Genomic DNA, 26735 nt, shown 5'->3' on the forward strand with positions numbered 1-26735 from the left:
TGTAAAGTGTTGTAAAGACTAAAGGAATATATCTCTCTACATAGCTATATCTTTATATATATAACTGTATAAAACTTTATATGTACACACACATGCATACATATATATCCATATTTGCACTGGTTAGAACATCCTCATTAATAAGTGTACAGTTAAGTATTGAGACATATAAGAAAAAATATTTTTTTATAAGCAGAGTGATAAGAATTCTCAGGCACCTAGAGTATGTATATTTTAATATTCTAAATAGCCAAAATAAAGTGGAATGGAGTCCATGTAAGAAAGCGTCAGCTCATCAAAAGAAGTTTTTAGTATATGTGCTGCCAAAGTGAGCATATCCTCAAGAGGAGTTTGAAGAGTAGAAAGGAGCCAGAGTGGGAGTTGCCATAGCGTCCTTTGTTCAGATTACAGAGTAATGAAAGCTAACACTTGTCACTTCACCTTTACAAAGTTTTCGTGTGTTATCATATGTCATTTGATCTGCCCTCATTTAACATGTGAGGAAACCGAGGCTCAGAGAGTTTAAGTGACTTGTCTAAATTCACACAGCTAGTAATGGTGGGACCAGTATTCAATTTCTAGCTTTTGACCCCTTAGCCTTAGCTCTTTTCATAATTTCTAGCTAGAATTATGAATTTGGAATTCAGAATACAGCTCTAAAATACAGAAAGATGCTTTAGAGTGACAGGAAGGACAACTATGTAGAAGGAAGCTGAAAAGAAATGGATATGACAAACATACAAAGAACAAATACAGAAAAGCAGGTAGAATATAGAGAATAGAGTGAAAACAGCAAGAAATTCGGGCCACCTTGTCTCAGAGTGGACAGGCAGAGAGCACGCTGGGGACTCTCTGTGACCCTCACTCTCTTCTGTGAGTGAAGACGGCCATGATGTGGCCTTTGGGGAAGCTCTTGTGGCGCAGCGTAGGGATTCAGGTACGCTTCGTATTTTCCTTCCAGCCAGAGATGTTTTCTTCAGTCATCACGGGTGAGTTAATTCTGCCCCAGACCTGTATCACCTCGAACCTGATTGATAAAAAAAAACTTCCTGGCTCCTTATAGTTAGCACAAACTTATCCACTTAAAGCCACTTTAAAAATATGAAAATAGTCTATGTGCTTGTTGTAAAATGTTACAAACAGGGCAGTCGTTCCTTCCCGCACCAAGCCCCAGTCTCCAGAGGAGGCTACTGGCAACGATTTGGTATGCCTGTTACACAACATGCGATGCATTTACAAACACGTATGTGTATTTCTCTGCATGTACAAATTCAGACGCTTTCGCCGAATTTTGGTATCTCACCAGTCCTTAATTTTCCAAGAGACGTAATTAATTATAACAACCCATTCTCTTCATTTTTGCGGTGCTCACCTTGTACCGCCCTCAGCCCCCGGGGGACTTTCGTACAGCGAGGCCAGCCCGCGCAGTCACAGGCTGTGGGCTAGAGGACCAGCGGACACTTACCTTCCGTTGACGACCGCGGGCAGTCCCAGCCCTGTTGCTGCCTTGTCACCCTGGGGCAGGCGCTCTGCACACCCCGCCGCCGTGACGGGAGCGTGTGTGGTTTTGTCCCGCTCCTCGGTCTTTCAGAGATTACCCAAGCCTCACCTTCTTTTGAGTCGTTGCAAATTGATTTGTCTGCCTAGAAAACTTTGGTTTTTTAATGGCTGTTTAAATATTTTCTTACCCGGAAGTGTCTGTTTTCAGGGTCAGGTTTGATTCCATGCTCTCCAGCACATCCTCCCTCAAAACTTGGCTCTCTACCAACAATGTGTAGGTTTTCAGGAGAGCTGACTCGAGGGCCCTTGTCCTCTGGGCCCATCGTTTTTTTTTTTGCAGTCCTGCTTTAGGTTAATCGAATTTTTGTAAATGAGCAAATGTCATTGACCTCTAATGGCAGCTGCAGGTCTGGCATTGCTTTTCTGCAAAAGCTTCTGAGTCTCAATTTCATCTTTAAAAAGGGGAAAAACCTATCTCATGAGATTGTATTGATGTTAAATGAAATACTGTGTGGAAATACTGAGGTATTTTCTATCTAGTAGTATTCATGGTAGTACATTCCCCCCTTCTGTGTATCTTTTCTTTTTCCTTCCTTTCATTTTCTGTATTCGAGTTTAATAAACATTGTCAGTAGATAAATGTATAGAGCCCAGTGCTTCTCAAGTACAAGGAATTTGTTTATTTGGGAGTGTAAACATATAAAGTAGAAATGAAATGAACTTTCCATTCAGTGCTCATTTCTATAGATTCTTCAAGAAATTCTGCCTCAATCTCCTGCCACCTTCTGGTCAGGACCTATGATTGCATTCAGCTGTACCTTTAAGACTTTTTCCCCCTCTAAATAACAATCTGTAATAGTATAATTTCTCTCCAGGAAAAAATTTCTCAGGGTAGTTTCTTAGGGTAGTTTGACATATATAATGCACTTAACTAGTTTTTGATAATAACTATTACTGTTTTGATAACAGTAACTATTTTTATAGCCCAAGGGTGTGGGCAGGAACAGCTTGGGGAATACTCAGTCCAGGGGTGGGCTCTGCCCATGACCCTGTGCCTTGTGCTGTTCTCGGAGCCCCTGCATTCAGCTCTGTCCTGACCAGCTGGGTGCAGGGAGGATGACTAACATCCAGTGAGCATCCACTGTATTTCTAGCCCTCTCTTGCTCCTTTCCATGGCATTCATTAAGTGAATCTTCTGTGCAGGGTCCTGAGAATACCGTGCTGGATGAGAAATATTTGGGAACAGTGGTGGCAGGCAGAGTGGGCAGTAGAAGGCTGTGTGAATACAGAGGAGGGAATGGAGGAACCAAGAAATGATTCCTAGCACTATGGGGCTTGCAGCGAATCCAAAGGAGGCCTTTCTAACACTGTTTATGTCAGTTAGCAGTATATTGAGAAGTGCTAGGCTAAGATAAAAGCAGAAATAACTAGGCATTCTCTTTTGGGGATGTATTCGGTAGAGACAGGACTGGTTGATTTCTCTACGTGTCCTCTAGTCTGTGAGTCAGCACAGAATATGATGTACTGGTACTTCAGATTGGAAAATTTATTCACACAAAATCCCAAAAGAAATTTAATCCAGAGTTGAAAATATTAGTATGGTTAAAATTTTTCTTGTGGAACAGATAATGTAGAAAGATGAAATTGTGTCTAGTGTAGCTTTCTCATTTGGCCCTCTTTTCCTGTTTGTAGGAAGATGACTCTTCTTGTGAGTCAAGCAAAGAGAAGAGGCGAATTAAGAAAAAGGTGTCTTCTGGGGGAGTTTTTGTGAGAAGGTACTGATCAGTGAAATAACTTTAAATAAACTTCCTTGATTTTTCTCTTTTATTTTTAAATTGATAGAAATGTAAATCTATATAAATTCTCCTCAGAGTTAATCTTATATACTATTTCAATTCTGAAGGCAGAAATATGTTATATAATATCAAAGGGATTGCTGAAATTACATGTACTCAGCTGGGCTCCCCCACCCAAAATACTTTATATATTTATGAGTAACTGATTTTGCAAGTATTCACACAAACTTTAAAATATAAGGTGGTACAGTCTAGTAATCAAAAGAAATATAGACATTAAAAATTATCTTTTACTTACTAGAGAGTATCATTTTTTAACTTTTCAAATGACTTTTAAAAAAGCATCTGGACTCAGGAGATAATGCAAATAAGACGAGTAAATTTTAGAAAAGGGCAACCAAATATCTCAGGAAAGTTTTATATAAAATAAAAATCTGCTCTTGTAAAAGAAAAAAAACCCATAATATGTTTGCTAAAAATACTGATTTAAATAATCTGTTTTAGAATTCAACCATTGTTCTGTCTTGCGAGCTTTATAAGAAAGCAATATAAAAATGAGGCCAACTGGACAGGATAATAAATACATGGCTTTATTATTCTCTCTTCCCTCCCCCGCCTCCTGACGTTGCTGACCAAAAAAACCACCACAGCATTTCAGCCCTGACTTCATGCCCTCCTTTCTAACTCTACCCACTTCCTCCTCCATGTAGCCAATTTGTGACTGTCTTGGGGCAGTTGTCTAGATCTGCTTCCCCCTGAAGATCTGATCGTTGGCTTTGGGCCTTGCTGGCCACAGCCTTCTCACCACACCCCCGACTGCCCACCCTCTGGGCCCTGGCACGTACTTTCCATAACGCTTAAAGGCCATTCTGACACAGTATCATCGGGACCAGTTTGCCCTGACATGAAGCGTGTTTGCATGTGAGACCAGTTCAGGCTGGTCAGGGGTCTGTAAGCCAGTTTTAAAAAATGCTTCACCTATCCTTTTGATCATTGTTAGTTTCTCTGGTTTGCAAGAGGTCTTCGATCTAATAAAACATTTATTTGGTACGTACTATGTGTGAGACCTGTGCTGAGTCTTTTCCACGTATTATCTTTTAATTCTCACCACAGCAGTAGGAGATAGATAGGTGTATTTTACAGATGGGAATTAAGTAATTTGCCCAGAATCACACAGCACTGTGGAGCCAGGATTCTCACCTCAGTGGGGCAAGTTCCGAGTCTGCGTTCTTAACCACTACAGGAATTCCCGAACCCAGTTTCTCACTTTCTGGGACTACACACAGCCTTCCTTCTTCCTTCCAGGCTGGTGACCCTAAGGTGAATCCCTACTCTGGACATAGTTTGTTATTCTTGCTCCAGTTTTCTCAAGGCCACATCTCCAGTCTCTCTGTACCACTGAGGTAGGAAATAACTAGAAGAGTGTTGTCATAGAAGCGTGCATCCTTTAAGGAAGAGGTTCCCTGGTTGTCCCCCAGTACCCGTTCTCCCCTTTTTCCGCAGTGTTAGGACTTACCTGGGCTTGTGGCTGCTCAGGATAAAGGCTAACTTCCCAATCTCCTTTGCAGCTAAAACACCAAGTTGTGGCCAATAGAGTGTGGGCAAAAATGGTGTGTATATAACCTCAGGGTCCTGACCTTAAAGGGAAGGGGCTTGCCCACACACCTTGCCCCTTTCTGTTTCTGGAATGTGGATATGGTTGTGAGTCACTGGACCTTGTGAATGAGGGCAACACCAGGGATAGTAGAATAAGATAAAAAGGATCCTGTGCCTGGATACTGTGGAGCCGTGGAGCCGACATTACTAGCCTGGGAAAGCTTATACCTAGACTGTAGGTAAGAGAGAACTTAAACCTCTTTGTTACTTAAACCATTATTATTTTGGGTCTTATTATAGCCACTGAATCAAAATTGTTAATACAATCCTGAAATAATTATATGTATTTAATCATAAATCACATATATGTATTATTGTCCTCTTAGGCGTGGTGTTTTCCAACACAACCAATTCTTGGATTTTCTGGACACCGTCTGCGTGTTCAACAATTCAATTCTGATACTAACTTCCCAGAGGAGTTCGTGTCAGACCACAGGTTAAGAGCTCAGTCCCACAAGAATGTCGCCACTTCAGACACCCTTTTTCAAGTCCCAGGTTGTCACTGGTACTTCTAATCAGTGGTACATCTGGGGGCGTCCTGAACCCCCTCCTCAGGTTCCACAGTTGGTTGGAATGACTGACAGAGCTCAGAAGAAAAATACTTGACTGTCACCAGTTTAATAGAAAGGATACATTTCAGCAACAGCCAAACGGAGATGCGAAGGACGAGGTGCGGAGTGAGAGGTGCATGGGGCTTCCATGACTTCCTTTTGTGTGCCACCCTCCTAGCACCCTGATGTGTTCAGTAGATTGACCAGTGGGAACTGAACTCAACCTTCAGCTCCTCTCCTGTCTTCTCCCTTTCCCAGAGGTTGAGTTGGGAGATCAGGGAGGCTGAACGTTCCAATCTATAATCATGCCTTGGTCTATTTGGCAACCAGTCCCCATTCTGAAGTTACAGAAGGACTCCCAGCCGCCTATCCCCTCAACATACAGAATACACTCTTACCATTCAGGAGATCTGGAGGATTTTAGGAGCTTTGTGCCAAGAAAACAGAAGCTTGTAATTACCCCTATCAAGAAAGTACAAGGGTTTTAGGAGAACAGGAATTGGGGACAAAGACCAAATATATATATATATAATGCACATTATGTTAGTGAAACACAAAAACAGAAGTGAAAAAGACGTTAGAGAGATGAAATGTTTTTTTCCCATGCCTTAGATTGTTTGCCCATCTATCAAGATAGAGGCCTCAACCTGTTGATGACTAGAATACCGAGTAAGAAAGAAGTTAAAGACTGGAATTTAAAGACTGTGTGGCTTGTCTGCGGTATAGCCTTGGCAACCTCAGTTGTTTGAGTTACAACTGTGTGACCTTAACTTCTTTTAGCTTGTTTTTTCAGCTGTAAAATAAGGATAATACCACCCACCTAAGAGGACTGCTTTGAAAAAAAAAAGGTGAGTTGCTATATATTATTTAGCATAGTCCCCCTTGTATAGGCAGTGGTAGCTATTATTCAACAAAACAACAATCACTAAGTTCAGCATTGGTGACCATTGCTGTTTCCACTGCCTCATTTTTTTTCTTCATATTAAAAAAATACTGCATACTTTTAAATATTCATGTATCAAAATTCTTAAAGATTGACGAAATGGGAATTATAAACTTTGTTTTTCAAATACGGTGAAGGGTTTTTATTGACCCTAGACTAGTCCTTATATAACCCTGCTTGGTCTACTTAGTCACCAAATAGAAGTTTACTGAATTTAAGTGACTCATAAAAAACAAACAAAACCCCAAAAAACCCTCTTCATTTTATGTAAATTTAAGATGGGTTCCTAAGAAGCAGGGATAAACTGGTTTTTGTGAATCAAAAAAAATGAAGTATATGTAATAATCAGAGCCCAAGACATAGCAACTTGAAGATTTCATACCAAGTGTCCTACAGTTGCACTAGGGCACACATTATTTTAAAGTTCAATGTTTTAATTCACTACCAAGAAACCCAATCTCCATATATGGTAAGTTGCCTTTAAAATCCAAACAACTTTGTTAAAACGAGATTTTATTTTCTATGAAAAGGTAACTCTGCAGTAGTTACCAGGGAAGCTGAATACAATTACAAGTATGTAAGCTTGGGAATAGTTTTTAAATTTGCAGCAGACATTACGAAATACATTTGTTCAAGCAAACACAAGAAAACTCTGGATTGGTTTCTATGAACTATGAAAAGGATAAAGACAAAAAGCCTCTATCTCAAATCAATCAGGTTTGAATGACAGCTTTTCAACTAATAATAAAGACACACACAAAACACAAACTCAAAGCACATCTTCCCATTTAAAAATATTTTTTAGTCCATATGTACTCTGAATAACCTTGTATTGAGTATCTGCCACAACTTCCATGTTCAGAATAAATGTATCCTGGCATAGTGTTCTAAGTCCACAGCAGCATAATATAGTAGTTTCTCTACTATTTCCAGATTCTGTAAAATCCCAATGCTATTGCCAGGCAAGTAAACACTGAGGCTGTGAAAAGAAGATACCATTTTATGGGTCACACATTTGATATTATTTTGCAGAGACAGACACAATAATGTCATCTTCAAATTAAATGAAGAGCAAAAAACAAAGGAAGTCCAACCAATTTTCTACCTTAGGTGTTTTATTCCCAGAAAATTACGCTAAGGATAAAGTATATCCTTTAGGGCAGGATAAATACCAGTTCTTAAAGGCTTCCTGTATTTTAAACCAGAACAAGGATGACAGTTTACAAATTATGTCAGTTAGAATCTATAAACAGTGCTTCAAGTCATTAACATTAGTATTAACAATGACTACTTTAAATGATTATGCAATCTAATTTTAGATCTTATTAAGTGGGAAAACCTTCTTACCAGAATTAAAAAATGATGTAATAAAATGGACGGACATCCATATCATCCATGAGAAGAAAACTTTGTCTTTTCAGTACATTTAAAAACAATTTCATGATTATAAACAAAGATCCTCTAAAAAAATCACAGGTAGAAGAAAAGGCTTTTAAAGTAGTTAATGTGCCACCTACTCTTTGCTAGATTCTGGACAGAAAACATTTTTGTTCTCCTTTAAGAAATTAAATCTGGTGAGGCTTTCAGGGACTTCCTAGTTTCTAGTTTGTTTAAATAGCCTTGACTTTTAAAATAGAGACCCAGAACTGAATGGCAAACTTTTATGACTAAAGATTCAAGAAACAGCCTTTCATAGTAAAGCTACTGTAATTTAAACATATAACTCTACACATTATCCCATTTGATCCTAATAACTAATTGAAATTTGGTTAATGACAAGGTCATTTCCTTAATTTTTTTTCATTTCCTTAATTTTAAGAAATGGGATTAGGCCTAAGACACACAGGGAGGCTGGATATTTGAGGAAAGAGTAACCTTTAAGTTTCTTGTCAATTATACATTCTGGTCAATTATACATTCATCCATTGGATCCTATACTCTGTACCATGTTCCACAGCAGTGTGCTGAACAATTATATACATTACCTTATTTAACCACAATTAAAACCATATAAGATTGGTGATATTATCCCATTGCAGAGATAAGGCAACCGGCCCAAAGTTATAAATTGCTGGCAAGTGGTGGAACAAGGACTCAATATTATGTGTACTTGAGTCCAGAGTTACTGTTTAAAAACCATTCTGTTCATCTTACTCACCTCTTGCCACTTGAGGGATTCAATCTAATCTGTCATTTCTTGAAGGCACATAGTGCTGTGTAGGTGATTATACTCTCTGCTAACCTGTCAAGCAGCTGGTGAATTTTCTTAGACTACCAAATGAACACTTAAATTATTGAGGAAGGAGGCATTTCATTCCTTTTTAGAATATACAACACAATGGTTACTGTATTGGAGTTTCTATTGTGAGTGGTTACTATGTCTCACTGGTGTTATTTCGCCACCCAAATTGCTTTCACCTTTGCTATTTATCTTCTGTAGCCTGTGAAGGACACATCCCTACACAGGATGCTCAGGTGAGTGTGTATCTGGTACCTCTTAAGTACTCTGTAATGTTAGATTGTCTTCTTACTTGTCTGTTTAGAACAGAATCTGCTGCATTAACTATATCTATCACCTGGAGCGGCCATTATCTTAGAGCTCTTCTCTCCTTGGCAACAGTGATCTGGGTCAAAGGGTGGTGTCTGACTCAAAAATGGGCCATTCAGACACCTTCCCAGGGCTGTTCTGAATTGGAAATAAGGAAAGGGGTAATTTTTCTTGGTTGGTGAAACTCGAATGATAGGAATCTGGAAGCTACAAGTAGCCATGTTTCCAGTGGAGTTGGAGAAAGATGGCATAAGAGAATGAGGCAGATACTCAGAGACAAGATACAGAGTAAACTGTGATTCCAATTATCCCTGAGGTCAAGCTATACCTGTGCCCTTCCATAATTCAATATGTAAACTAACACATTTTCTTTTTATGCCTAAGCTAGTTCAAGTTGGATGTATGATCACTGAAAGTAAGAGTCTTGTATGTATGATAATGCTGGGAAACCAAATAACCAAACTGATTACAATTTATAATTTTTTAAGGGTTTCTTCTCTGAGGAAATCCAAGATCTTGAATGCTGGGGCTTTATTAGTATCTTTTTTCATTTTCTCCCCCTCTGCTCTTGATTAAATTCAGTATGTGAATAAGTGAAATATTATTGTTTTATTGGCAACATCTCAGGTATTCTACACGCAGTGGATCCACTCATGATGTTACACCTTTCCACGAAGAGTATGGAATTTTAATTTCCTAAAAGGCTTAACAATAACAGCAGCAATAACAGATTTGAAGGATAAGGTAGAAGAAAGAAAATGCCTTCAGAATGGCTGGTTGCAAATCCTCAGTGAAAAAAGGAAAGGAAGGTCACTCAGAAAAAGTATTTTGTAAACAATGACATGTTTCTTTTGTCACTGCCACTAAGTCTATTCAAGTCTGCCTTACATTCAGCCACTACTGAAAGGAAGCTTTCTGGAGATCACCACCATCTTCAAACCGAGGGTAAAAGGGACTTTAACTAAGATACCTATCTAGGTAAACGAAGCTGAGTAGAATCGGAAGCTCCTCCTAACCTAGGCTGCTCTGAGATCTATTCTGAGAGTGGGAATGAACACTGCAAACTGGGCAATTATGTAATTTCCCCTGAGCATCAGCAGTGAACTGAAGATCTCTAGTTAGAGACTTTGCTAGTTGTTTTCAAAACTTACTTTAGCCTTAGAATTTTTCAAATAAATCTTCAACAGAAGCTAAGTATTTTAAAAAGAGAAAATATTTTAAAAGATTCAAGGTGAAGAAAGGAAAGGAGGTATGTATCAGCTGAGGGCTGGGGGCTTCACCTTCACTCATAGAGGCTGCCCAGAAAAACCACTGATGGTATAAATCAGCAGTTTTATTTTGGACAACAATTCAGTAATATAAGCCATTTTAAATGTGCGTATCTTTTGGACCCCCAATTTTAGATGGTCCTAAACAATTATATAGAACTACTAGCATAAGGGCAGAAAGATATGTGTGTGTGTGCGCGCACATGTGTGTCTCACACACATGGCTGTTGGGTACAATATCATTTATAATAATGAGAAATTGGGAGCAGAATGTTTGCCAACAGAGGTCTGGAGAAATAAATTATGGCATTTTCATATAATGGAATACTTTCTAGTAAAAACATACATATGTATTGATATGTAAAGATACTCAAAACATTTGGTTAAATTTGAAAAAGCTGTAGTCTGTACAATACAATCTAGTTATTTTTAATAATCCGCAATATTTATATACAGAAGAAAAAGCCTAGAAAGAGATATACTCTAATAGTAAAACACATTACTTTTTTTTTTTTAAAGATTTTATTTATTTATTTGACAGAGAGAGACATAGCGAGAGCAGGAACACAAGCAGGGGGAGTGGGAGAGGGAGAAGCCAGCTTCCCACTGAGCAGGGAGCCCCATGTGGGGCTCCATCCCAGGACCCCGGGATCATGACCTGAGCCGAAGGCAGACGCTTAACGACTGAGCCACCCAGGCGCCCAACACATTACTTCTTATAAAAAGAAAGAGAAAAGTACTACAAAAGTAGGGCACTCTTCTCATTCCTTTGGGCCCTGTGTCAGTCACATGGTACTTGAGGAGCTCAGTATGTGACAATCTAATTTTTGGGTCTCTAATATTTGTACTCAGCTGGATTCAAAGTATAGGGTAATTTTCCCCCTATGCTTGCTATGGTTTTTGCCTCTGTTTTAGTGATCTTTCTCTGTAAGTCCACTCTGTAAGTCCTTATGGAAAAACATAGGAATAAAAGTAAAATTTTCATTTTTTTGCATTGTGGAATAACCAGTTTATCTTTGCATCACTTTGTACTTGTTTTTATGTATTTCTTTGATATCCATATGCTTTTTCCTATTAGTAGGTTGCAGAGTCACCAGTTAAACTTATATCTTAAACTTACTGCCTGTTAAACTTCTATTCTTCCAGCACTGTCAAGTGATAAAGGAAATGTGTTCTAGCTCTTTTTTTTCTTTTGTGCTCCATGGTTACCCTGGGAGATAGGAGCTAACAGGTCTCAGTATCAAATGACAGCAATTACTTTCTCTGAAAAACACAATGTTAAAACCACAGGCCCCAAATGGTGTCACTGAGGCCAAGTCCCCAGACTGGGGCTTAATATCTGATTGTAGTTTAAACAGTGTGGTTTTAACCAGTCAGTCAGGAATTCTGTGGATCAGCGAGGAGTCTGCCACATGAGTCCTCTCCATACCCCACAAGAAGATGAAGTGATGTGCATAAGACTTCCCGCTCTTCCACTAAGGGAAAGTGACTACTTGGAACAATCCTTTTGCTAATAACCTACTTGCCCAACTCTCCTTTTCACCTTCCATTTTTTTTTTTTTAAGTTTTATTTAAGTAATCTCTATACCCAATATGAGGCTCAAACTCATGACCTCAAGATCAAAAGTCACATGCTCTCTCAACTGAGCCATCCAGCCAGGTGCCCCAAAACCTTACATTTTGGACAACTCCTGGGAGCTCCCCTCTACTGGCTAAATGAGATGCTGCCCAGTTCATTTAATAAAGCCAATTAGATCTTCAAGTTTACTAGGTTTGTTTTTTTAACAGATTTGGTGGCAGCGCTGAGATCTGAAGCAAACATCTATTGGCTTTTGGGGACAATGAGAAACACAGGTGTGGCACCCCACAAATGCTGAGAGTTCACTTTCTTGTCATTTGAGGGCCTTTGGTAAGTCAGTTTCAGCTCTTTTTGGGTTCAAGCCACCCATCTAATTGGCTTTCCAGTCCAGGGTTAATGAATCAGTCTAGACTAACAAAGAAGGCTCTAATGGACTTAACCCTTGGTTCAGTCTACAATTCCACATTGGAATCCTTCCCCCAGTTACTGGGGTTTACTGGTTTAGTCCTTTCCTCATTTCTAGTCCATAGTCCCTGAATGAAGTCTGCTTGAGTTCAGTTTGGGAACTGCTGGTGGTGTGCATGGCCTTCTCTTGGACAGTCTGCAGTGACATATTTTGGTTACTGCTGGTTGTGTTGAGGCACATGTTTGTCTTGTTTTGTGTAAATAAAGGCCTTTAACTTTTCACAAGCAAAATAACACATCACAGTGTTTCGACTCCCCTAAGTTTAAAGGATTTATACCAGGATGCTTTTCTGATTCAGGATTCACTCCTTTTGGCCAATCCCTATTTCCCTGTTTAGGGATAAATATATAAATGAGACTATGATTAAGAACTTCTCCTTAATTCCTAAGTTATTACAAAATTTGCTGCTAAAAAAAATAGCAGCCCAACAAAGATCCTTAGATTCTGTAGCCAAAGTTGTCCTTGATAATAGAATAGCTCTTGATTATTTTTTTGCTGAGCAAAGCGGTGTCTATGCTCTGGTGACCACCTGCTATGCCTAGAGCAACTTTTCTGGGGAAGCTGAAACTCAGTTACGAAAGATCAAAGAACAGGTTGCTTGGCTTAAAAAGATGATTCCTTCCAGAGTCTCTGACTTGTTTGATTTTGGTGCTAATGGACCTTCCTCCCCTATCCCCAGGATCCATAACCCCTCTCCTTAGCTCAGGATGTCATGTAAGCTTCATGTTGCCTGTTGGGATTTCATGTCTGTGGATTCCCCATGTCCATATGAAACCAAATTTGATTTTCTCTTGTTAATGTGTCATGTCAATTTGATTCTTGATCCAGCTAGAAGAACCCTGAAGGGCAGAGGACATTCTTTCTTCCTGACAGACAGTTGGCATAAACAGCAGGATGCTTTAAACTCACTGGATACCACTCTCCCCCGGCACTGCTGCAGCAGAGAGATCCTTGGAAAATCTGACATATAGCCAGCAGAGGGTAAGATTTCTTATCATGTGTATCTCCTGGAATCTCTATGGAATCTGAGTCAAGAGCAAGAGTGGTGAGAACCCTTTTTCTAAATGAAGATGAGCGGGAGAAAATATTTGTGGAACTAGTTCCTTGTGCTTAATGACTGTTGGTAAATTAAGTAGAGTACTCCTTGGTTATGGATGCATTTCATCCCAGGGACTGTCTTTGTTTTCCTGTGTCTTTTATGTCATTTGTCATACATGAGGTAAAGGCTGTTGCTAAGGGACATCTTGGAAGCCACAAAATTGGTGGACACAGCTTTGGCACTTAAAAGCCAGTAGAGTGCTTGCCACCTAGCTCAAAGACTCCCATGCTAAGTTGGTCCTGGACAGCTTAGATTGACAAAGGTCACTTGCCAACTTCCAGAAAACTTCTGTGCAACAAGGTAGGCTATAAAACACACAATCCATAGCATAAGCCTCCCAGGTATTAGTGTTGTTCCAAGAGACCCCCACGGCTTAGCTACAAGAAAAACTGGATGGTTTTTTCCCTTTTGTCTTATTCTAGGTCTTCAGAGCTTGGCTTTGTGACCACTGAGAATATTCTTTTTGGTCTCCGCTATCCAGAGGGTACACCCTGATGGCCAGTTGAATAGATGGGTTCTGACCCTGTCTAGCTATGCCCCTCTCAGCAGAGTTTCCTATGAGAGGTCCCAGGCCATAGGGACCTTTGTTGTTAGTGCTGGAAAGTCCCATTCCTAAGTGGCACCTGCCTGGTGTCAAAGATTAGTGGTTTTGTGACAGGAGTCTCACATTTTTGTGGGAGATCAGAGACACGGTTTTCATTGCATTATCCTTAATACCTGTGCAATGAAGGCCTTTGTTTCCTTAGATTAATTTTGGGAGTAAACTTTCGGATCACGGGAGCTACATTATCTCCACCCTTCTCTGGATGCCTCTTGTGGCTTTGGTTAAGCCATTAAAGGCTTATTGATTTGAGTTACTACTGATAGATCTTATTTGTCAATGCCTAGACAATGGATCCTTTAAATTGGCTACATATATATATTTTTAATCTTATTATGTTAATCACCATACATTACATCATTAGTTTTTGATGTAGTGTTCCATGATCCATTGTTTGCATAGAACACCCCGTGCTTCATTAAATATGTGCCCTCTTTGATACCCATCACCAGGCCAACCCCTCCCCCCCCCCCTCTAGAACCCTCAGTTTGCTTTTCAGAGCCCATAGTCCCTCATGGTTTGTCTCCCCCTCCAATTTTCCCTTCCTACTATCTTCTTTTTTTAACATATAATGTATTATTTGTTTCAGAGGTATACAGGTTTAAAAATACCTATCTTATAGAGCGCTCTCAACTGTATTAGTATAATGGCTAGCCTTAGGGACTCCCCTGACAAGATGAAGAGAAATCAGACTTCAGACAAAAATCAATGTCCATATCCAACATAAATGTCCCTTCTTAAAATCCAGCCTCATCTGTTTGTTTTCATTCCCATTTCCCTTCAGGATTTCACAGAGAACTCTGGCCTAATCTCTAGGTTAAAAGTATACATGTTGCTCATATAAATGCTGAAAGCCAGAAATGTTAACCAAAGCACCCAAGACTGGCAGTAAGGCTCTCTTTGCTCCTATCTTCCAGGGCTCTGGAATCAGGCTCTGCCAGCTTCAGGCATTCCTATGCAATGTCCTTTAGAAGTAGATCCTAGACCACCTGCCACAAAAGAAATTGTGTTCCCCGGACAGCAGAAAATCTTTTAAATTGTAAAGGCTTTTACCTCTACTTTCAGACAATCCTACCAAATTTAGACTATTCACAGTTCCCCCTTTGGAGAGGGACAATGACCAAAATTTCTCCTAGACCCTCCTACAAATGGTTTGTGAAATGCCAATACTCAGGGGCTAACAGAAAAGCCAAGGGTGAACTGTATACCCAGTAAAAAGGCTTTTGTTAAAGTGCTTCAGAAAGATTTTACAAAGGCATAAAGTTTCTGATTAAAATTTTAGTTAAAAATCTGATATAAAGCAAATTTAGTTAAAAAAACAGGCCAAGCCCCTGATATTCAGGCCATAATCCAATTTTGTGGGAATTAGTAACAACTTTGTCTTACAAATCTCTATAAAACCAGAAATGCAATTCTAGAAACAAATCAAAGCCCACCTATGCCTCTCACAACGTCTATAGATATTTAAAAGATCAGGATATTGGTACAAAATTGTCCTGCACTTAAGAAAAAATGCCAAATCTTAAATAGCAATCTGAAACTCTGAAGGAAAAAAGTTTGTTTTGCAGTCTTTCACTGTCCCTTGAAATTCTTAGATCTTTAAAATGTAAACACAGCCCACAACTGCCTGTGACTGAAAATTAAAACGGCAAACTTCTAAAAGGGTCTTTGATAACAAGCAGATATGTTCTATCTCCACCTTAATAATCTCTCCATACCTTTGGGATGTAAATTTTCCACCCCCATCATCTCTAGGATTAAAGAGCCCTGGTTTGAAATACCAGTGTTAGGGAGAAGTTTTTCATGGAGGGGTGGGGGGGGAGTATTTGGAAATCCGGCCTTTAATGTCCTCTAGACAAGTATGAATAAAAACAAAAGTTATAAAGACAAGTGCTTGTAAGGACTGGGTGGTCCAAAACTCAGAAAGCTAGAGACTAACTTTAGTATTGTTGGTTAAAGACACGTCTACTATGCATGTGTTTACTAAGAGTTAAATATGTTCATGTTATCTCTTTTGCAAAACTTACCAGAAAATAAACTTAGGACAGTGGTTGACTTTATTGCCTCATGAAGTTTTATGGGTGGTCTGAACATAATTCTTAAGAACAAGTAAATAAACATAAAAAAAGGTTTCTTTTTTTGTTTGTAGTGTAAACTTTTAAATGTCTTCCAAGATCTTTGGTAACCTTGAAACTTTAATGTTCTGCTAAGTTAAATATCGAATTAAGATAAATTCATTACATTATCTATTTTTGTCTTATAGAGAAATTAAAGATAAATTTGGATGTTAGAAAATGTTTTGTGCTTTGCTATGAAGCACAGGTTTCTAAAAATTACGAACAGTTCACAATTGTTTACTACATAGTTTTCACTAGAAACTAGTTTCTAAGAGTTAAGGATTATAATGTAATTACGACTAGAAATAAGGGAAACAACACTATATGCAGGGAAAGTATGAGGAATACAAACTGTGCACTAAAACTGCAGTATGCAACCAATGTTGGCCTTATCTGACTTGATGTCTCAAGTGACCTCAAGGAGAAATCAAACAGGTAGAAACAGAAGATCAGTTAAGCAGAGGCATGCAAGCAATATTTTCAAATAATCAGATATGAGAGAAACATAATGTATTAAGATGACCTACGGGTCTTTGTAGTTATGAAAGGGAGGGGGTATATGTGCTTGTGAGCAGTTCTTCAAAGCAGTATGAAAGACGGTCTCCCAGGCTTTAGTCCTTGGTAAGACAAAAAAAGCATTTACCAACCTATTTTGAGGTTGGTTTTCTTTCAGTTGACAAAATACAGTTTTGCTGAACAAAAAGATAGTAATTTTGTCCTAAAGTGAGGGTGGTTATTTAAAGAGAGAAAACTTAGGACAAAACCTGAATGTAAAAAATAAAGCTGTAGAAGGTTTATGAACAATAATTTTAGAAAAGAATAGGATGAATTTAAGTAAATAATTTTCTTGAACTACTGGTCTGCTCTTAATAAGAAATTGTAAACAAAGCTTTTCTTTACCTTTATAAAGTCATCTGCCGAGAAAACAAGGATTCTTTGGCTATCTTTGAGGACTTAAGAAAACTGAGTCTTAATATTGAAAGAGCTAAATTTTGCTCACAAGGATGTAACCATTTCTATTTGCCATTGAAATCTTTTATTGTCACTTTGGTTAAATAATTAAATGCTATTTCATAATAATTAATCAAATGTTCAAACCTTTTAAATATTTTTTTAATATACTTCCAAAAATCAAACCCTAAAATTTTTGGATCATAATCTAACATTTCAGATTTTGTGAAAATTTGGTATAGTAAACTGCAGTGGAAGCACTGTCAAAGTGACACCAAACCCTCTTAGATTGTGTTTGTATAGACATGTTAATAAAGTAAGTGAAACTCCTAAAAATCTGGTATCTTGGTATGTTACCTTGAAGTGTTGTATAATACAGAATAAACTGAATTATCAACTGCATTGTAATGAATTCTAATCAGATCTATAACCACGGTCATCTTTAAGTTACTGTTTTACTCTGATGCTAATGCAAATGTCTTCAGTGAGACTCATGTAAAGAACTCTGAGTACAAGTTTCCAATAATCTTAAGATCATAAAACTGAACCAGGTAAGAATTTCTGAACTAGTAAAAAAACCAGATTTAGGCAGAACAAGAATAAATCGGACTGAATGAACTGAGAATTATTTTTATGACTTTGAAACACTGCTGACTTTTTAAAATGTTTTGTTTTTCCAGATTGTTTCTTAAGCTAACTGATTCACAGCAATTTAAAACATTTATCTTTTTCTCCCTATCTGATCCCTCCAGCATTCAGAAACCCAGTGAGTATTCTGTTTTCATGGAAGTTTACTTAATTTAAATAAGAATCTATTCTCCTTGTAACAGGACACAATGGGAAAATTGGTTATATGATCAAGGCTTTGAACGGAATGTCCTATTTTAGACATAGATTTACACAGACTCAGATATTACCAGACAGCTTTAAGGACTTTATGGAGCCTATAAAGCTTCCTTGGAAATAACTATTGCTTACAGAGTTCCCAGCAGCTTTACCAGGTGAGTAAAGAAGATCATTTCCTGGCCAATGCAGGAACCTAGAGAAAAGAAGAATTCACCCAAATCTATAGGTACTGCAGGTGAAGTCTTATGGCAAGTAGTTGAGAGGCTATTGAAAATTTAATCTGGAGATTTCTTAGGAAAGCAGGTTTAAAGAGCCTATATGGTCAACTGCTATTCTTGCTGCACTTATGTAAATTAATCAGGCCAAGTTTTTTTAAAACCAAACTTATTTTGCAAACTAGCATCAATTTGGTTATCTTTGGTGGAAATGGTGATTACAGAAAAGAAAAACACACCCCTGTGTATTAGATTTTAATACTGCTCATCAAAAACTAGACTAGATCCAGATTACCTCTAGTTTTCTCCAATGACTAGCTACAACTCTTTAAACTCGTATTTTCAATTTTTCTCCTACCTTTCTGACTTGGAATTATTTGAGAACTAAAACTGCCCTTTTCCCTGAAGCCCTGCAAACCAAATAAAAACAACTTGAGGTAACCTTCAGAAAAATCACACTACCTCACATCTAGACAACCTGTATGCCTGTTGTTCTAGGGGCCACTTGAAAGATCAGAGACATGTGGACTATGAACCAGGAAAATCTGTCAGACTGTCATTGCCTGCTCCCACTCCAGCTGAAGATGCGTCCAGCCTGACATCTACAAGTCATGGCTAGCTACCCTCAGAACTCAGAAAAATTAACGAAACAGAACACCTGATTATTTAATTAAATCACAGGCCTAACTTTGAGAATATACCTGCATCATGGCCTCCTGAAATGAGATTACACCTGAGCTGATCTATTGCCAGTACTAAAAGACTGGTTCAACAAGATGGAACAATCTACCAGGGCTCAACTTTAAATGTGTGAAACTTCAAGTGCCAAGGGCAGGTTGCCCTAAGATAGGCCACTTTGCCCGTGAATGTTACTTTGACTTAAAAGCAGTCAAAACCCAGCAGATTTAGGAAAAGCTCCTTACCTCCACATCAACTGCCTAAGTTTACATTTACAGAAAGGACAGCCTATACAGAGCTATTAACTGAGATTCCTCTTTACCTAAGACGCTTATTTGTGTAACAGCAACCTTTATTTTCCAAACATCTCCTCTCACCTTCCTGCCAATGGCTGTCCTTCCCTTTATATCCGCCGACCCCCTACCCCCCCCAGTCCTTTGCTCAGGATGTCATATAAGCCTCACATTGCCTGAATGTCTTTGAAATTTCACGTCTGTTTTCTCCTGTTAATCTGTCTCATGTCAATTTCTTAGACCAGCTAGAAGGGCAAAGGACATTCTGCCTCCCTGATAATACCAGAGAAAACAACAACAAAATAGTGGGAACTGAGAGCAGCACTAATGCCTTAAATTTTGATCACATTTTTCAATTAAGCTGAGATTGATCAAATGGGGGAATTGTTAAACCACAGGCCCCAAATGGTATCACTCAGGCTTATTCTGCAAACCAGGGCTTAATACCTACATTAACTGCAGTTTCAAACTTTCCCAGAAATGTAGTCTTAACTGAACAAACAGGGAATCTTCTAATTAGTGATAATGGGTCTGCCACATGGGCCCTCTCCCTTCTCCCAGAGGGTAAAAGACCCCTTGTTTTTATCCTCATGGGAAAGTGACCTTGCCTGCAACAATCCTTTTCTTTTGCTAGTAACTTTCTTACCCCACCTTCCTTCCTATAATGTACAATGCATCGAGCTTCCATTCCCTCTACGTGCTAAATAAGAAGCTGCCCAAATTGTTTAAAAAAGCCAATTACATCTTCGGCTTTACTATACTGAATTTTGTTTTTTTAACAAGATAGCGAATTGCCTTACCTGCAAGGTAACGAATTGTCTCAAGCTTGTTAGACTCCATCAGTGTTTTCAAAGAAGCAATTTCAGTGTCAATTTTATTACTGGTCTCAGAAATAATACTTCTGGTTTTGGTATCCTGCAGTAAATAAAAATGAGACAAATTCTGTCCCTATATATTATGGACAAAACATTTACATTAGAAACCCTTACTTAGGGCTAACTTTGTATTGCAAGGGTCTTAATTGGGGAAACAGTAAAAGCACAGTGACAGAAAAAACATGAACATTACAAACGGACAAAAAGAATATTCAATTTTTGATATTTGGAGATTATTATTAATTTCTTTGGATTATCTTATTTTGGGTACATTCTACTAAAAGCCTCATAGTAAAAAATTTGAGACCTAAAATATATGATAATAAACTAAGAAGGTAAACTAGGAAGGAAAGGAAAAAGTTTTAGTCCTAGAACTATAAACACTTTGTGTATAAAAATCCTTAGGACATCACAGTTAAAACTTTTGCACAATTTAAAGAAAAAACTCACCCAGATTTATAATGTGAACTGGCAGCAGTATTAAAGGGAATGGCAGAAATGCTTTTGTTGTGTAACACCAGGGAGAGAGATAAGATGGCATATGGAGCTTAGAAATAAGCTCTGGAGAATTTGATTTCCTTGTTTATCTCTTTTGTCTGGCCAAGAAAAGAACAGAATAGGATACCTGGAAAGACAAATGAGACCTTCCCTTCTATTTAATAATTAAGAAAGAGTGGTGTCTCAGGGCACCTGGGTGGCACAAACTGCCGACTCTTGGTTTTGGCTCAGGTTGTGATCTCAGGGTCATGAAACTGAGCCCTGCCTGTGGCTCTGAGCTCAGCACAGAGTCTGCTTAAGACAGTCTCCCTCCCTCTCCTCGTGTTCTTTCTAAAATAAATAAAAACAACAGCAAAAAAGAGTGATGTCTCTTCTGTTAGAACGTAGACCAAATGGCTTTTAACTTGTAGGCTGAGTCAAAAAGCTGGGTTTTACTCAAGCTATAGAGATTAAACATGGATTACAATTTAGGATTAGGAGAAGGTAAACAGTTGTAGAGTATGGAGTTCAGAATCCAGGGTCACATTCTGGCTCGACCACTTATTAGCTATGTGACTTTAACTTCCCTGTGTCTCATTTTCCAAATTGGTAAAATGGGACTAAAGAGGGCCTACTTCAGAGGCTGATAAGGAGAATTAACAGAAGTAAAGCAAGTAAAACAGTATCTGATACATAATAAGCATTCAATAAATATTTACTGTTAGTCTCTGCCTTCATTTAAATGCTAATTGTGAATCCTTGCTTTCAAAAAATAGTTCCTTTGTATATACAAATAATTTAGTTACAAAATATGTTACCTGGATTCTGACAGAAATCACAGTTCAGGTACAGGGCATGAGAGCAGTATAAAAGACATTTTTACATACTAGTTTACCTTGCTGGTAAATTCTGTGGTTGCTTCCATAAGTTTCTTTTCTTGATCTGTAAACTAAAGGATATGATGAATCAAGAGGTTAAAAAAAAAGACCAGAAGGAATAATAAAGGAATTAAGTTACCAAGAAAACACAAGAAGCACATTACCATATCAGTTACTCTGCTTCTTTCTAGGTTGATGTCCAGTTTATTATCTGCTCTGATTTGACTGGTTTCATTCTTTAAAGAAAACCAAAATATTAAAAAAGAAATCTCATAATGTTTGTTCTGAAATTAGTAAAATATTCTAAAGTGAGAAAAGTACTTAAACTTACTATCAGTTGCTGCTTAACTTGTTCCAATTCAGTTTTCATTTTCTAGGTATAAAAAAAATCACATGCAATTGCCATTATACCAAACACAACAAATCTGAAACCCTGCATTAGCAAAAACTGGACGATCTCTACACATTTCTAATTAACCATTAACTAAAACTACACAAAAAAGGAAAGTAGTATTTCATCATATTCAAAAAATTCTTATGAATTTTACAATACAAAAAAAGTATTTGTTCTACTTACTTTATTTTTAAACCATGACTGATATTCTAAATTTAAAAATATTTAAGCTAGCGATCAAAATTCCAACTGAAGTACAGAAAGTTTTCTAATTTTAACTGACAAAAGTTAGCACAGAATCATATAAAATGGAAAATGTCACATTACTTTAAATTCTGAGAACATTATATTGAGCTATATGAGAAATTTTATAATAATAAATATAGAGCTCAAAGATTTTCCCTTCCATGTGACTTTTACATGTGTAAGGTACAACCCTTAATCTTTGGTCAAGAAACCATAATTTATATATAGAAACATTAGTTATGGTTAAACATGTAGTATACTTTGATCTAAAACCTTGATAATTATTGACTGACCACATAAAATCATTATTTGGTCCTATTCGTCACCAAGTGGAATACATGTGAGATCAGTTATTTTATTAGTAATAAACCGAAACTTGTATCACCTGATTCTCTGCTCTCAGATTTGCAAATTCACTTTTTTCTAGGATGACCATGTCTTTCCTGATGGAGTCCAAATGAGACATTAGTTGTTGTACTGTTATTTCCTGGAAAGCAAAATTAAAATAACCTAGTGATATAGAATGCCATCACCTTATACAGAATTGTTTTCATGGAATGTAAAATAATCTGTTGTTATGCTATAAGGTATAATGTTTCTTGGCTAACTAAACAAAACCAAGCCATGTGAAAACCACATATCAAAATGAAAAGGAGGTTCCAGTCCAAGGTTGCCACACAGGAAGACCCTGAACTCACCTCCTCCATGGACACACCAAATCTACACCTATTTATAAAGCACTTCCTCCTGAAGAACAACACAGAGCTAACCAAACAGCTTCTGCACAGCAAAAGATGTATCACATACAAAAAGGCAAGACAGAGACACAGTCATGAAGGGAACCCCCAATCCCGACACTGAGAGCCACGGTGGGAGTGATAGTACTGAATGACCATGAGCAGATCTATCTGCCCTGGGATACAGAAAAAACAATGAGGCTTCAAAGGGTAACTAGAATATAAAAGATCCTGCCCCAGAACTCTGCCAAACAGTGCAGAAGCTCAGCAGGTATTTTCTGCTTCAGAGCGGGTGGTGAACATCACTGTTTATCTTCCCCATCCACCTTGAGAGCACAGACGCGAGCAGACACCACAGCTGGCCTACCACCTCAGCAAGCACTAGGCCCCTGGCCCAAACCAACACAGTGTCTGTGAAGGTGGCCCCAGCAGAGACCACACCAGAACACCCACGGTCAGTGTTCACAACAGCTGACTCGCCAAGGTGGCACATGTGCAAAGCACCCCAGAATAACCCAGGCCCCCAACACTTCACCTCCAGATAACTTGCCAGGATACCCCCAGTTAAGAGCATCCCAGGACTTTTCCAAATTAGCTCACACCCAACCAGGGTGCCACCTGCACGAAGGGTCTTGGGAGCCCCTGGCCCAGGCTCACTTAAACTTAAGCTGTCCTGCCAGGGCACTAGCTCCACGAAGAGCCCCAAGCTGCCTAGAATGAAACCTCTTCAGCTTCAGCTGTCTTACCAGGCGAGAACCCTGGGACTGCCTCCAGACAATACCCACTGTAGCACCAGCTCTCTGGCCAGGGTGCAATCTACATGGAGAGCTGTGAGACTGTCCAGGCCTGTACCTGGCCTGTACCTGCTTTGGTTCTGTACATCCCACCAAAATGGCCCTAACACGAGGTGCCCCAGGATCTAAGCCTCCGACATCCACACATTCAGAAAGCCAGCCAAAGTCATCAGGCACACATCCTCCACAGGGGATGACTACACAGTATCACTCTATTTTGGAAAAGTAGCTGTTGCATGTAATTCACAGAAACAAAGTAAAGCAAGAGGAGGAGACAAAGGAGTCTGCTTCAGACAAAACCAAAACCTCGGAAACAGGACTAAATAGAATGGAAATAAGAAATATGCTTGATAAATAGTTCAAAATTATGGACATAAAGATGCCCACTGGATTGGACATTGGGGTTGATAAACTCAGTAAGAACTTGAACAAAGAGACAGAAAATTAAAAAGAACCAATCAGACTTGAAGAACACAATAAATGAAATGAAAGATGAACTAAAGGGAATCAACAGATTAGAGGATAGAAAAGAGATTAGTAATATGGAAAAGAGGGCAATGGAAAGAACCCAAGCTGAACAGTAAAAAGGAAAAGAAAAAAAAGGGATAGGTTAAGGGATCTCTTGGACAACATCAAGCAAAAAAACATTTGCATTATAGGGGTCCCAAAAGAAGAAAAGGAAGAGGGGGGCAGATAAGTTATTTGAAGACACGATAGATGAAAACCTCCCTCACTTAGGGAAGGAAACAGACCTCCAGGTTCAAGAAGTGCAGAGGAGTACTAAAGATGAACCCAAGGAAGTCCACACCACAAATAGTAATTAAAATGTCAAAGATAAAAGGGAGAAATTTAAAACCAGAAAGAGAGAAACAATGAGTTATATACAAAGGAAATCCAAGACTATCAGCTGATTTCCCTGCAGAAACTATATAGGCCAGAAGGGAACAGTACGATATATTAAAAATGCTTAAGGTTGTAAAAACCTACAACCTGAATCCTCCACCCAGCAAGGTTATCATTAGGAACTGTTCAGTTTTCCAGACAAAATTTTAAAAAGTTCATCACCTTTAGAAGCCTTATAAAAAATACAAAATGATTTCTTTGAGGGGAAAAGAAGAGGTCAAATTAGAAGAAAATTATGAAATGAAAAACTTTCATGAGTAAAAGCAAACAAAGTAAAGGTAGTACAGCAAACACTTAAAAAGTGAGTTTGAAGATTAAAGATAGAGGTAGTAAAGTCAATTATATTCAAAAATCAGTTAAGGGGATTCACAAACTAAAAAGATATGAAATATGACAACATATACATAAAATGTGGAGGGGGTAGATAAAAATGGGTTTCTTTTAGAATGTGTTTGAACTTAAGTAACCATCAACTTAATATAGACAGCTAAGTACTTAGGATGTCATATATGAACCTTATGGCAACCACAAACCTAAAACCTGCAAGAGATACACAAAAAATAAAGAGAAAGAAGGTTAAGCAAAACACTAAAGAAAGTCATCAATCACAAGGAATGAGAGCAAGAGACCAAGAAAGGAATGGAGAATTACAAAAGCAACAAAATGGCAAAAAGAACATATACATCAATAATTAAATTAAATGGTCTAAGTGTTCCAATCAAAAGACACAGAGCGACAGATTGGATAAAAAAAGACCCATCTACGTGCAGTGTACGAGAGACTCACCTTAGTACTAAAGAAACATACAGACTAAAAGTGAAGGAATGGAAAAAGATACCCTATGCAAACTGATTGTGGGGGGTGCAGCAAGCCAGAGTAGCAGTAATTACATCAATAAAAATAGACTTTAAAACAAAGACTAACAGACAAACAAGGGCATTACATAATAAAGGGATCAATCCAATAAGAGGATATAACAATTATAAATATCTATGCACCCAACACTGGAGCATCTAATAATGCATAAAGGAAATATTAATAGATAAAGGGAGAAACTGACAGTAATATGATCCTGAGAGACTTTAATACCCCACTTACAACAACGGATAGATCATACAGAATAAAAATAAATAAGGAAACAGTGGTCTTTCAACCAACATATTAGACCAGATGGACATACCCCCAAACAACAGATTATACATTCTTTTCAAGGGAACACATAACAACATTCTCCAGAACAGGTCACATGTGAGGCCACAAAACAAGTCTCCCTAAATTTAGTAAAACTGAATTCATAGTAATCTTTTCCAACCGCAACAGTATGAAACTAGAAATAAATCGCAAGAATAAAAGTGGAAGAAACAAACACATGGAGGTTAACAACATGCTATGAAACAACCAATGGGTCAATAAAGAAATCAAAGAGGAAATAAAAAAATACATGGAGACAAATGAAAATGAAACACAATGGTTCAAAATCTTTGGGACACAGTAAAAGCAGTTCTAAGGAGATACTTAGTGAAACAAGCCTACCTCAAGAAACAAAAAAAATTCCGAATAAATAATCTAACCTTACGTGTAAAGAAACTAGAAAAAGGAACAGAATAAACCTAAAATTGGTAGAAGGAAGGAAACAATAAAGATGAGAGTAGAAATAAATGAAATAGACACTAAAAAACCAATAGAAATAGAATAATGAAACCCAGAGCCGGTTCTTTGAAAAGATAAACAAAAGTGATAAACTTTTAGCCAGACTCATCAAGAAAAAAAGGAGGAAGACACAAATAAAATAAAAAATGAAAGAGGGTAAGTAACAACTGACACCACAGAAATACAAAAGATTAGAACAGAATACTACAAAACTACATGCCAGCGAAATGGGACAACCTAGAAGAAATACATAAATTTCTAGAAATATATAAACTTTCAAAACTGAATCAGGAAGAAATAGAAAATCTGAACAGACCAATTACTAGTAATGAAATTGAACTGATAATCAAAAAAACCCCAACAAACAAAAGTCCAGGACCAGATAGATTCACGGTGAATTCTACCAAACATTTAAGCAAAAGTTAACACTTCTTCTCAAAATATTCCAAAAAATAGGACAGAAAACTTCCAAATCCATTCTATGAGGCTGGCATTACCCTGATACCAAAACCACCCGTCAAAAACACTACAAAAAAAAAAAAAAAAAAAGAAAACAGGCCCGTATCTATGGTAAGCACCGATGCAAAATTCTCAAAAAATATTAGCAAACTGAATTCAACAATACATTAAGAGGATCATTTACCATGATCAAGTTTGATTTATTCCTGGGATGC

At 38.0% G+C, this 26735-nt stretch overlaps 2 protein-coding genes and 1 long non-coding RNA gene across 4 annotated transcripts in view; 2 read left to right on the top strand and 1 right to left on the bottom strand.

Annotated features, from left to right (window-relative positions):
* Positions 1–6335, top strand: part of ANKRD42 (ankyrin repeat domain 42) — a 74937-nt gene extending 68602 nt beyond the window's left edge. Inside the window, exons 11-12 of the mRNA XM_034995645.1 lie at positions 3193–3275; positions 4602–6335. Coding sequence (XP_034851536.1) covers positions 3193–3275; positions 4602–4620 — 102 coding nt within the window. The 3' untranslated portion in view covers positions 4621–6335. The remainder of the gene's footprint in view (positions 1–3192; positions 3276–4601) is intronic.
* A 607-nt stretch (positions 6336–6942) lies between these two features.
* Positions 6943–26735, bottom strand: part of CCDC90B (coiled-coil domain containing 90B) — a 38390-nt gene continuing 18597 nt past the window's right edge. For both annotated transcript variants that reach the window (XM_034995647.1, XM_034995648.1), the window contains exons 4-9: positions 22363–22464; positions 21669–21710; positions 21502–21573; positions 21355–21408; positions 19908–20022; positions 6943–7425 (exon numbers count right to left, since the gene is read on the bottom strand). In XM_034995647.1, coding sequence (XP_034851538.1) covers positions 7370–7425; positions 19908–20022; positions 21355–21408; positions 21502–21573; positions 21669–21710; positions 22363–22464 — 441 coding nt within the window. In that variant the 3' untranslated portion in view covers positions 6943–7369. The remainder of the gene's footprint in view (positions 7426–19907; positions 20023–21354; positions 21409–21501; positions 21574–21668; positions 21711–22362; positions 22465–26735) is intronic.
* Positions 10924–14699, top strand: LOC118004327. The gene is made up of 2 exons (XR_004677537.1): positions 10924–12171; positions 13136–14699. It is a non-coding gene; the product is annotated as an uncharacterized LOC118004327 (long non-coding RNA).

The sequence above is a fragment of the Mirounga leonina genome, unplaced genomic scaffold, assembly GCF_011800145.1.
Source record: "Mirounga leonina isolate KUSES-001 unplaced genomic scaffold, KU_Mleo_1.0 Mir_92, whole genome shotgun sequence".
NCBI lineage: Eukaryota > Metazoa > Chordata > Mammalia > Carnivora > Phocidae > Mirounga > Mirounga leonina.